Source organism: Pteronotus mesoamericanus, unplaced genomic scaffold (assembly GCF_021234165.1).
Source record: "Pteronotus mesoamericanus isolate MK-2021 breed Mesoamerican mustached bat unplaced genomic scaffold, CSHL_Meso_final contig_164, whole genome shotgun sequence".
Classification (NCBI taxonomy): Eukaryota; Metazoa; Chordata; class Mammalia; order Chiroptera; family Mormoopidae; genus Pteronotus; species Pteronotus mesoamericanus.
This window is the reverse complement of record NW_026555065.1, coordinates 17,539,611-17,553,176: the sequence shown is the minus strand read 5'-3', so window position 1 is coordinate 17,553,176 and position 13,566 is coordinate 17,539,611. Positions and strand designations below refer to the sequence as shown.

At 37.8% G+C, this 13,566-nt stretch overlaps 1 protein-coding gene across 1 annotated transcript in view; it reads right to left on the bottom strand.

Annotated features, from left to right (window-relative positions):
- FBN1 (fibrillin 1) overlaps positions 1 to 13,566 on the bottom strand; it is a 223,807-nt gene that overhangs the window by 54,514 nt on the left and 155,727 nt on the right. The window contains exons 31-35 of the mRNA XM_054565457.1: positions 13,274 to 13,399; positions 5,343 to 5,465; positions 5,070 to 5,192; positions 2,573 to 2,698; positions 704 to 826 (exon numbers count right to left, since the gene is read on the bottom strand). Coding sequence (XP_054421432.1) covers positions 704 to 826; positions 2,573 to 2,698; positions 5,070 to 5,192; positions 5,343 to 5,465; positions 13,274 to 13,399 — 621 coding nt within the window. The remainder of the gene's footprint in view (positions 1 to 703; positions 827 to 2,572; positions 2,699 to 5,069; positions 5,193 to 5,342; positions 5,466 to 13,273; positions 13,400 to 13,566) is intronic.

The window sequence follows — 13,566 nt, the reverse complement described above, 5'->3', positions numbered from 1 at the left end:
GAGTTATGGTGGCTAGTTTAGGTTGCTGGAAAAATCACTTTCTTTCTGACATCCTGAGCCACATAGAATGGAACTTGTTTCCTCAATATCCTTGAACAGAAGGATGGACTAGGATGGACAACTGCAAATGGCTTTCAAAGCCCTAACTCAGTGCCAAAGTGAACACAGTAGCAGTCTACAGGTGTGCCTACAGCTTTTCTAATGTTTTTCACATGTTCCCGGAGAGTCCCTTGCTTTACAAGAAGAAGATTGACATACTACAATGGGTGGCTGAGTTCTATGTACCACATTCTCTGGTGACCACTGGCAGGCCAGAGATGGGAAGTAGTGAGTATCATTTTGGAGGAGTACAAGGAGGAAACCCATGATCCTGTGGCCTTCAAAGGAAAACTTTCTGAAAGTGTACCCAAGGAGGAAAGGAATGGCAGGGGAGCCTTATAACTGGAGCACCCCCGGAACATTCCTGTGCAGCCACAGCATGATTCTAAGGTTACAAAGTCTGCTCCTTCAAATGTCTTCAACTCTTTCCTCTGTACCTTCACATCTAATCAGGTCTTGGAAAGTTTATTCTGTGATACCTAATGCTTCATCCCAGCTTTTTGTTTGTGACTCTGTGAATATCCTTGTGGAATCCCAGCAGGACCCCAACAGCCAAGTCCCCTGGGACCCCGGGAGCAAATTTTGATGCAAACGGATGCCTTACCTGTGCAGTTCCCGCCACTTCTGTCCAGTTCATAACCTATCTCACACTCACAACGGAAGAGACCGGGAAGGTTGTGGCAAGTTCCAAAAACACAGATGTTTGGAAGGGAGCACTCATCAATATCTTGGAAAAGGGTACAAAAAGGGAGACATTAAATTGATTTTTTTTTTTTTTTTGCTAAAGACACTACCTACTGTAAGTAGACAATATTATTAGGAAAATGACAACTATCAGATGGCAATCTAGGCACTTCTCCTATAGACTTTTAGATGATTTGCTATGTATAGGGAAGTCTCCTAGGTGAGAACTTATTTTTTCTCAGCCCCTATTACATACCAAGTAGTGGGCTAAGCATTTTACATATATGTATCTCAATTATGGTGTTTCACACAAGTTTAAATCATTTCTGTAAAGTAAGAGCCAAAAAGGCCACATTAGCTTAAATTCTCTTTGTTTAATCTAATCACTATTTTTGTTGCAGGTTAATATTTTAAGAATCACAAAAGCTTTTTGGAAACTTTTATAATCAGTTTTATAACCCTCTGTATCCCTAGTACTATTGTGTGCATCAGCTATTGTTGACGGAGATCTAGAAACTGCAGACGCCTCGCCCAGGCCGCTGTCCCTGCCCTACATTAACATTCTGCTTGTGTAATTGACACGTGGGCACTTTTTCGGCCTTGAAACTGGCTTTAAATAGCCATGACCACTCTGCCAGCAATGATTTATATTAAGAACTAACAAACAAACAAAACCTTCCCTTGTAGCATTAAGAGAAGCAAAACTTTCAATGCAACTATTTATGTAACCAGAGGTGGCACAGTACCTGTTTTCCTTGGATGTTCGGAGTAACAAAAGTAAACAAGGCATTAGGCACATGATCAAGAGCATAATCTGGTTTCTTGACTCAGAGGCATTTTATATCAAACTTTGCATATTTAATATAAACTGTATAAAGAACACCCAATGGTTCCATAACAAAGAAAAGTATTTATAGAACTATATGAGGGAATTAGTATACATGTCATAGCTAAGGACTGCTTTTAAGTTAATGTCCTATTAACAAGCAGCAACTATTAGTTAAGGCATTAATCAGAGTCTTGTTTAAATTTCTACTGTCAATTGTTATCATTTATTTATTTCTACTGAAATTCTTTTAGTTCATTGTAGCCTCCAATCCTTCTCAATGAGGGATAACACACTTACATTTTACAAGTGTGGGTAAAGGAAGAATCTTGCATCTCCTAGTGGGATACATCCTTAGCCTACAGGCTCCCAGGACTCCTGACCAACACTTATCAGAAAGACAGAGTCTTGGGCTGAGAGACATCATGACATATGCCATTATCCCAAAGAGTTTCCTACTGGACAGATTTGCGAAAGGTATTTACAGACCATGTGAGACAAGCGTACCCAGGACATTATTCTACATATGGAAAAGACTATCTGCTCTGCTATTTTAAAGCCTTGGTGTTTGGAAACCAATCCATAACAGAGACTTGAAACTGTGTTTCCATGTCTAAAGAGAATCCTTCAACAGGACATTATCAGGGGACCCGCACTTTGAGTTCTTTCCCCCAGCGATAGAGAAAAGAGTTAAGCGCACTTGATGACCTTCTCTTGCCTACGACCAACAGGGGTGTTCTTGTAGACCATCCAGCCAAGGCTGGATGTGCAGTTCTTGGCCAGAGAAGATGGTCTCTGCACAGGGAGGAATAAATGATCTGGCTGGAACCCCAATCCCTCCACAAGCTGAGTTAACGAAGTAGAAGCTGAAACACACCTCAGTTAAAAAATAAAACCAGGAATGTTTAAATAATCTAATCTCATCAGGCCTGCAAGACGCCCAGCAGCTTCTCCATCAGTTACCTTCACAGGCTTTCCCATCAGCGCTGGGCACAAAGCCCATGTCACATTCACAGCGGTATCCTCCTGGGGCGTTTAGGCACTGGCCGTTGCCACACAAGTTCAGATTCTCTGAGCACTCATCAAGATCTAGCCAGAAAGAAATACAAGTTACTCTTTCTCAGTTAGGAGTTTTCCCATTCCGCAGTTCCAACAATTTTTATAATTGTCAGCTTCCTGAGTAGAGTGGTGTTTGGCCATACTTTCTACTCGACACATTTAAACTCATTTCTCCCTCTTTTTTCAATTTAAAAATAAAAATTTGATGCTTTATTGACTTCATTTTTTATAATTTTATTTATACTTTATTGTTTATGCTAGTACAGTTGTCCCAATTTCCCCCCCTTCATCCAGTCCCCCACCTCCTCAGGCAATAACCACACCATTGCCCATGTCCATGGGTCATGTGTATATATTCTTTGGCTACTATATTCCCTATGCTGTACTTTGCATCCCCATGATTGTCTGTAACTACCAATTTGTACTTCTTAATCCCTTCACCTTTTTCTCCCATTCCCCTAACCTACCTCCCTCCCCATTCTGGCAACCATCAAAATGTTCTCTGTATCTATGATTCTGTTTCTGTTCTACTTGTTCTTTTATTTTGTTCTGTAGATTTGATTGTTGATAGATAAGTATTTATTGCCATTTTATTGTTCATATTTTTTATCTTTTTCTTAAAGAAAACCTTTTAACATTTCATATAGTACTGATTCAGTGGTGATGAATGCTTTTAGCTTTTTCTTGTCTGGGAAGCTCTTTATCAGATGAACTCAAAGAGGCCCACACCAAGACACATCATAATTAAAATGTCAAAGGTTAAAGATAAAGAGAGAATCTTAAAAGCATCAAGGGAAAAGCTTTTAGTTACATACAAGGGAGTTCCCCTAAGGCTATCAGCTGATTTTTCAAAAGAAGCTTTGCAGGCTGGAAGGAAGGGATTGGGAAGATACATTCAAAGTGATAAAAAGCAAGGTCCTACAACCAAGATTACTCTAGCAGCAAAGCTATCATTTAGAATAAAAGGACAAAGAGCTTCCAAGACATTTTTTCTTTCTGGAATGCTAATATTGAATATTCAATGAACATGGTATTCAGATGCTAAATTATCACTAATTATGTAAAATGAATAACTTAAATCATCAAACTAAGGCTTTTTCAAGCAAACTCATCCACATGAAGACACATCCATGACAGGAAATAACACACCATGGTTTGTGTCTATTTCTCAAAGTTCAGGATCTGTTCCAATGGACAGCAAAAGAACTAAAACAACTATAGAGGACACCAAAAATTCCAGGCTGCTTAATCTTACCAAGTTTTGTTAGTAATCATGGGCATTAAATATCAAACACAAGAACGATATGTGCCTAATACATAAAACATTCCGTATTTTCTAAAAGGTATTGGGAGGTTTATGATGACAAAATTTCCCTTGGTTAGGTAAAAACAATTTCAAATATGATAACACTTTCAGTGAGTTAAAAAAAAAAAAATCCAGGTAAATCACTTACTGGGCCTTAGCCTCTTTTATGTTTAAATGACTTCTTGTGAGCAAAGTGCTCAGGATAAAGGAATGCTCCTAGTTATGTGGGCAGCTCTGCTACCTAATGACCAATGAAAAATGGAGGTCAGTATCTTATTTAATATGCAAATCCTAACATAAAAAGTGTTCCCTGTGTATACATGTTCATGTAAGTGCATGTACCATACAGGGGTGGGCAAAAGTAGGTTTTCAGTTGTGAGTACACAAAATAGTTTATTCTTGTATTATTTACTTACTCTTTATTTTAAATTATTTAATCTTATTATTAACCAACTTTTGCTCACCTCTATTTACGCAATCACATTTCTAATCATATATATTCAAATATATGTAGCAATTCATGTTAATTCCATGACTATTAATTATAACTAAAAAAATAAAAGTCATCGGTATATTGTAAACCTGGAAGTGAATGAATTCCCAGCAAAGCAGATATAAAATTCTTGCTTATGCCAATGTGGGAGGACAATGATGATGACCGGTGGGAGAAAAAGGTATACTGTTGACATGACCCAGAATATCTAATCCCTTTTCCTTCCATAGCTTCCTACAGCAAGCTCACTCTCGAGTAGGGGATGGAAAACAAGACAACAGAGAGAAATAGGCACAAAAATATAAAAGCTAAGGAATATAAAAGGCAGTGTGACTTGTTTTAAATTAATGACATCATTACATACAGTGAGATATATATAGTACTAATAACTATATACATATATAATTAGCTACTGCAGTTTCCCTAATTGACCTAGCTCCAAATTTCCATTCCACCAGGATCTAGTTTCAAATAACTAAACTTTTATGTTAAAGTTGTCCATAACTGACCCAGTCTCCAGAAAAGAACTGATGGCCCAAAAGATAGGGTACACCTCGCTTCTCTGACTGCTGTTTACACAGTTGTTTCCAACACAAACCTACCTGTGCAAGTGAAGCCGTCGCCTGTGTACCCATCCTTACAGAGACAGCGGTAAGAACCCATAGTATTCTTGCAGTCTGCATGTTGGCTGCACATGTGGGTTCCATTGGAGCATTCGTCCAGATCTTAAGGAAACAGATCAAGCATTATGAACAGAAAGTGTGTGATTGAACATCAATAATACACAAATGCAATTTTTCTTTACAGAATTCATATTTTCATATTTATAATCTCTGCAGTTCATGAGAATCTCTGTCTGCTATTCTCCAACGCACCTGTGCACTTAATGCCATCTCCAACCCACCCAGGGCTGCAGCTGCATTTGAAGCTCCCTGCTGTGTTGGTACACACGGCATGTCTGTGGCAGTTGTGCGCTCCAATTTCACATTCATTGATATCTGAAAAAACAAGCAGCAGCTTTTAAAAAGCTCAACACAGATACCATTTTGGTCTTTTAAATAACGTAATAATAGCAACTTAGCAACGTCAAAAGCAGACTCACTTTCACACTTCCCATAGTATAATACAGACTGGATTAGCATCCACATGTTTACATACATTGAACAGCTTGAAATTTTAATTTATAAAGAAACAACTGTGTGAAGCTACTTGCTATTATTAACTAATTATCCTCCATTATTATATGTAAATGTCTAGTTGCTGCAAAACAAAAGGAACCTTTTTCCAGTCAATGATCTTACAAGGTGAGTTGTCTAATGCTCTATGGTATTAACACTCATGGTCACATGCTTCTATAACCAATATTTTTATTAAGTCAACCATACAGACAAAGGAATACAACGTTGTTGGCATACTAGAAAATGTTTTTGCTTATATTCTATATATCAACTTTATTTTATTCTTAAATGTAAAACATCGTATTATTTAATTATGCTTTATTTCTTATGAAAGATTTACTTTAGGTATTGCTAATTTAAGCATTTGCAGAGAATTTTCCTTAAGGCAGTGTATGAACCTTCTTTTCTCTAGCTTCTTAGAGTCCTAGCATGTTGGAGACCCAAGCCTTCTTGCACAGTTCATGTAAAACTACATCAATCCAAGGGAGATTTATCTGTAAAAGGAGTACCAGATTAGGGTCACATTACTGAAAGCCTCCACATTCTTGAAAATTCTCCATTCTCTGAAATTTCATTTCCAAATTTAGCCAAGATAGGTTGTATAATATAAAAGTGTTATAATAAATAATATAAAGTATAAAGTGAAATATGTTTGTTTTCTCTAAAATTGTTATTTATAGTAAGATATATATATTTGGTCATTGCCTCCATTTCTGGCACAGAGCTCCAAAAACCTTGGAATTTCCTAAGTGATGAGAGCCAGGAAGGTGTCTTTTATTATGTGAAAGAGATGAGTTTTGGACCTTCCCTGAGCTGTAGGCCTGGTTGTGAGAACCACCCATGCAACCAGAGGGTTAGAACTTGCAGTCCCACTCCCCTGACCTTAGGACGAGTTATGGGAAGAGGGGCTGACTGAATCAAGCGAAGACCAATGATTTGGTCACTCATACGTATGTAAGGAAGCATTCACAAAATTCCAAAAGAGGATTCGGAGAGCTTCCAGGTTCGTGAACACATGAAGATTCAGCAAGGGTGCACTCTCCGGGACAGAGATCCACATCTCTTCCTCATATCTTGCTCTATGCATCTCCTCTATCTGGCTGTTCCTGAATTATTTCCTTTCACAATAAACTGGTAATCTAATGAGTACAGTAGTTTTCTGAGTTCTGTGAGCTTCTCTCAAAAACTAATCAAACCCAAGGAAGATGTCATGGGAATCTCTCATATATAGGATGTAGGGCCAATATGTCAGAAGCACAGGTAACGAACCTAGACTTGGAACTAGCATTTGAAACGGGGACAGCCCTGTGAGGCTGAGTCCCTAACCACCCAAAGACAGTGTCAGAATGTAACTGAATTATAAAACACCTACTTAGTGATCAGAATTGGAACTGGTACCATAATCTTATTGCCTAAAATTAACCCATTATTAATAAAAGCCAGGAACTTAACCTCATAATAAACTTTTTTTTATTAACTAAGAACAAGAACTCATAGGTATGGATATGGTGACTATAGGGAAACCAATGTTTAAGACAGAACTTAGGTCAAGAAGGATAATTTTGGCATACAGAATGTTGCAAGAATTTTCGGTGATGGCTTGAATAGTGGCATGAAAAGAAATCGGGCAAGCAACTTATGTTTACCCTTTTGTTTACTTAAAAAGCCCAATTAAATAATTTGAAAGTGTTTGGAAACCTGCCGTTTGCCAAATAGTTCATCTGAAGCTCAGAAACTGTCCTAGAATCTTTGGCTCCTTTAAAACTTTTAGAACACAAAATAACATTCTCCTACGAAACATTTTGCAATATCACTAATAATCACAAAGTGAAAACATGCCTGAAAGAGTGTTCTTAGGATTATAACATATTGTATGGGTGAATTTTAACATAACCTTGGCAGCCACATGCACCTACTGAGTTATTAAGGCAGGCCGAGGGAAGCGCATACCAGGCAGCTTTAGGCTTGTGACTGGGAGCTTTAACCAACTGAATAATTGAGCATGGCACATTCCAAGGAAATGGGGAGGCAGGCCGGCCCAGGTACAATGGTGGTGAGTAGGCACAGGAACTCAAGAAAGTAAGTCTGACCTAATGGGCTCCCAAGCAAGGCCATCAGCACTTCTCTTTTCCTCAGGTACTCGCTTTCCTCAGAGTGACGGATGCAAATCAGCACTTTTGCAGAGTCATTTTAATTTCTCTCCTTTATTTTTCATGAGATCTGAATTCGGTAGAAATAATGAGCTTCAATTGCCTAAGTATTGAAGCCACCAAAAGTTATAAAATCAAGGAATTTTCTAAGTGGAAAGAATTTAGACTTCTACTTTCCCAATTCTCAGTTTCTCAGAGGAGGATACAAAGGTTCCCAAAGGCCTGGGGACTTTTGAGAGCCCCAAAGTCAGTGAGGAGCAGAGCCAGGACCACCAGGAACGAACTCACTTCCCTGTTCACTGCTTAGTACTCTTTCCCTTACGCCGCAGCTGCCTAATGGGGCTGATTTCTTTAGATACACCAGGACTTTAAATCCTCCTTTTTGAAGTGTTCAAAATTGTGGTGAGTTCAACAGACTCATAGAAGTATTCAGTAATCTTTCTACTAAGTATAATTTTCAGAGATTATCATAACTTTTCAATCTAGTAATTTTGTAATCCTTTTCTTTCCAGTGTTCTCCTCGCCAAAGTTACACTTATTTTTATATGGATTTTTTTTTTTTACCTTCCATATTTAGTATTGCAATTAAGGAAATTACAATTTCTTTTAAAAGGAGAGTTTCCCTCCTTCTCTATCACTAATAATATGCTGATATAAATTTCTCATTAAAGAAAATATGTGCAATTTCACCACACTTTTTCTAGGTGAAAAGAAATCACATTTGCAAGAGGCCCTGTATCACGGGCTTTAGGGTACTGAGAGAGAGCAACTCGGGAGCCAATATTTAATCCCCCATTTTGTGAATATTTGTTAAGCCATTATCTCAATGTCTTATACTCTCAGTATGTGACAACTGAATTAGAAAGACTTGGTCATAAAGTGTAAAGACATCTCTGAATAAAACGTCTCTGCATGTGTGGGTATGCGCATGCATGTGCCAACTATTATTCATCAATCGGTTCCATGGCAGACTTGGGCCTAAGACAGCACTGCATTATAAAAACAAACAGAAGGGGAAACTGAGCCATAAGGAAAACAAGCAAACAAAAATGCTGCATTCAAACACTGTAGTCTTCAATAATGTGAAGGAACATAGCACATACTTGCCAAGAACATCTCTTTCTGTACAAATGTTCTCTTTCCCCCACAAGTCTGCTCCAGACAGAAAATTCCTTTTTAAGATTAAGAATAAGCACAAGCCAAGAAAAGCAAAGAAATTCAAATTTAGGGCTGACACTGCAACCTCCGTAAACCCACCAAAGCTCCCTCATAGACTCAAAGGTCCTATTTGCACGGCTCTCTTGAAGGGCCAGGGTGTGGTTCGAGCAGACCCCAGGCACAGCGCTGGATGTGTTCCACTGATGTCTGAATGAGAGCTGTGCTCTGAGCTGCCCTGGCCTCCTCTGACAGTCATGCAGGGAGAGGCTGTACCACCCACAGGAACACCTACATTCCCGCCATCTCGGCATCAGTGACGTGGACCCGAACCCAGCAGAGCTCCTTGACTAGGCGTTGGGGAGGAGGACATTCGAGGGATTGTGGAGGCCAAACGGGAGGGCTGCTTGGATTTCTTAATTTGGATCCAAATTTGAGCCAAAACCATTTAACTGAACACCCAATGAGTTTGCACAGGCTGACAGCCAGGGGAGGACAGTTAGCAGCGATAAGAAGCTGGAAGGAAATAGGTACAAATTCTCATTGACTGCTGGTGGTTTTGAAGTCTATAATTCCCTCTCATGGACTGCGGCCCACCAGCAATGTTTCTCAGGTGAAAAGGAGCACACAGTTTGAGAAATGGAACTACCAAGAAGTCCTCCTATTTTAACTGAAAGCAACTCCTTACTGACTGATTGAGTAAGCACATGGTGGGTGGGAGGGTCTTACAAATTAGCTTGTGAAAGCCAGGGCCCACCATGAATGGCACCTAGCAGCAACCTAATTTTTCTTCTTCCAATTGGTTGTCTAAGTACAGTTAGGTAAAATGAACAGCAGAAGCCTTGCATGTGGGCCACAGAAAAATCGTGATCCAGCTCACTCCCTTAAGCCAAGGACGGAGAGCTGTGTTCTAGATTTCAAACAAATGTACTTTCTCCCTCCATTAAATTGAACATTCCCCTCAACTCATGATTTGGACAAAGCTGAAGGAGAAAAAAAGAAACCCTTAACATCTGTGTAGGCTGGGAATGTACGTCAGTGGGTGGATTCTGAACGCTGCTAAAGTGATTGGGGGAAAAAAAAACATGTTTATTTGTTAAAATGGAAACAATCAGTAATGACAAGGGAGCTGAAATATTTAGACAAAGCTGTAATGGAACGCAGAGGACATTTTTTTAGTTCTTGTGAACAAAGTTCCTCCCTATGAAATAGCATACATATTTCTACAATTCCTTTACAGGCTATTTATTTTAAAAAATAGATATTACATATATTATACATATTATACATGTATAGAAATATATGTAGGATATTTCTTTTGTCTGTCCTCAAAACATAGTTCCAGATCTCTTCACTGTTATTTTTTGTGTGACTTGCTTATCCCATTAGGCAAGATAATATCTGTATTTGTATTAGTTGCCTGGGACATTATAAAAACTTGTCTTTAACATGGCTATCACCAAGGTAACCTGCTGGTATTCTAAGTTGTGAGTGACACTAATTTTAAACTAAAAGCAGGCTAAAAGAGCCTTAGTTACATGGGATTAAAAAACATTTTGGCTCAGATTTTTAAAGCTTGTTTTTAAGTATACCAGACATGCTGCCAATTCCAGTTTGTATAAGTCATTTTCAATCAAGTGTGATACCCTTGGTTGTTAACAACAGCATATACAGAGGACTTCTGTTTCTTTCCTCCCTAATGCATTCTCTCTTTCCATACTTCACTGCAGGGTGCTTACCCAAGGGGAACACTTGCGTGACTGCAGAGGACCCTGGTGATTTCTTCCAGCTCATGAACCAGTGGAAGGACTAGGCACTAAGTCCAGAGTTCTACTGCTTTACATGAGGATACCACAGCCCATACTCCTATGATGTCAAAGGGGCAATGGAGCTGGTCTTCTCCCTACAGTGCAATCTGTGCTATGCACAATTAAAAATCATTTTAGACTAGGATTTAAAAGTAGAGGGATGTTGGACCTTGGGAAAAGAGTATTTCTTGGACTTTAAATCTATGTTTATGTTCACATAATTTACTGAAAGATTGCTGTTCTTAACATAAAACTGGTGTCATCTCATCTGACATGAAGGACACAGCTCTTCTCACCACAGTCTCAGTATATGTGCAAACTTAACTGAAACTCGCCTTCTAAAACAAGCCATTTAATATACAGAGTAAGATTTTCTTCCTTTAAACTGATTTCAAGAGTGTGTCAGTAAATAGTAGTATAAAATTTTGCTAGACTACAAGTTATGTCTTCAATTAAATGGCTTCTAGACACTGTGTCTGTGTCTCATTTTATAATAACAACAGTAGCTACTATTTATTGACGAAGCTACTGAATGTCAAGCACTGTGCCAAGGGCATTATATACATTATATCTCATTTACCTAAAATGAAATTAATGTCACATGAAAATTTAAGCTTTCTTCATGGTAAGAGGCCTAAAATAATTGGCCTCTGCACATGCCTCTATTAGCTGGAATTTGGAGCATAAATTATAAAGATCTCCTTTTCTTATAGCTGAAGACCGTCCCATTAGATTAACTTCTCCCTACTCAAACATCACCATTCTCTGGGGTGAATTTTAGTGAGTTAAACTGAGCCAAATGTTGGTGGTATTAGCCTCTATTAAGTAAAATGCAATATGGAACTGTCCTACCTTTCCCTTCGTTCCTGCCAGACCACTGTCCCTTATTCCAAGTTCTATATTTAGACTGCAAGCTAAAAATAAAGTTTGAACCATAGATACAGTGAGCTAAGCATTGTTGGTACCCCAGGGAACAAGTGAGGAGTTGAGATTTTAAACACTGAGCCATCAGAATGGACCCCTGGCCACGCTTCATGTGAAGAGTAATATAGTGAGGATGAAAGCTTCATGGTCATTTTTATAACCTGACTAGAATCTGTCAATATTGAACGCACAGTTATATTATTGGTGGTCCTCTTTATATATGTAACTTTGAAAATTAGTATTATTACAGGGTTTAAAATGATAATATATTTGAGGGTTGTGTTGAAAAATGTTGATATAATTTAGAAAAGCATCTGTACACTTATCACATTGCCAATATGCAAATATTTTATTGTTCATTTTAAGTCACAGAGGCTTGCCAAACTGGCTTTTGGAATTAAAGTCTGTTATTTGTGTAGAAATTATGCAGTTACCTAATTCAAGCTCACCACAGTCTCGATTATGTTTTAAATTATGTTACATGCCATAATCTGTTATATTACTACATGTAATTACAATAAAACTTTGTTTATTATTCCATATACTTAATATCATTGCTCAAGTTTGAAAATACCAACTAAACTTTTCAAAACAATATCCCTCACACAGAATGACTTCTTTTATTTGACATTTAATAGATAATCTAGAAATATTGTGAAAAGATTTTCTTGTTGGTATTATTAGTGTTATTGGTATTAGACAAGCAAAATTACAAAGGGCTTAGTTAGCACTATATAAGATTTGTTAAGTCCCAGAAATTATTCGGCTAATAAGGCTTATTTGGGCTACTGCAACTTAATACATCAAAAGCCTACTAATTTAAGGAACTAGAAAACTGATGAGAATTAATGAAATATATGAATTGTATAACAGGATGTGCTTCTTTAAAAAGGTGTAAGACCTTATGTAAAGTGTTGGCAATGGAGGTTATTGGGAAAGGCTTGCTTTAGTACAGTCACATGCCACTTAATGACTGAAAAATGCATAGTTAGACGATTTCATCACTGTGTGAACATCAGAGTGCACTTGTACAACTCTAGATGGGATAGCCTCCTACTAGAATTGTATATGCTGTCCTTTTATATGACTGGTAGTGCAGTAGGTTTGTCTACACCAGCATCACCACAAACACGTTGAGCCATGATGTTACCACAGCAAAAACACTACTAAGTGACAGGAATTTTTCAGCTCCATTATAATCTTATGGAACCTCTGCTGGATATGTGGTCTGTCTACCTAAATATCATTATGTAGTGCATGGCTATAAAAGGATATGAATGTCTGGTAATTAGCATGTTAACTACTTTGATATAAAATATGGTCTTAATTTCATAAAAATGTGATAGTGTTAGTTATCGTGGTAATTTATCCAATATGTCTTTTTTCACAGGTAAAGGAAAAACGCTCTCAGTTTAGATCTAAAGTATGACAATTTTCAAAAAAGTGCAGGCTACGTTAATGAAAAATGTTATACAAAATGGTTTATAATGTAATTAAAATGTTAATAGCTCTAAAACTTGTATTAATCTATAATTATGGTAGTGGATTCTTAATCACTTAAAGTTTCATTCTCCAATTTTAGAAAACATACCTGTACAGCCAGTTTTTCCTTTTTTGCCTGAATATCCCATATCACAGTGGCAGATAAATGAGCCTTTGGTGTTTTCACAGGTTCCACTTAGACAGATATTTGGATTCAGGTCACATTCGTTAACATCTGTAAAACACAGATATCATTAGCATATATAACCACTTGTTTATATCAGTGAATACTTTTCCCCCCAGATAACATAACTGTGTTAAATAAACCAGAAAAGGTAAAATACTTTCACTCAAAAACAAATGTATCATTTGTGGAGCTCAATTCACATGTGCTTTCTACAC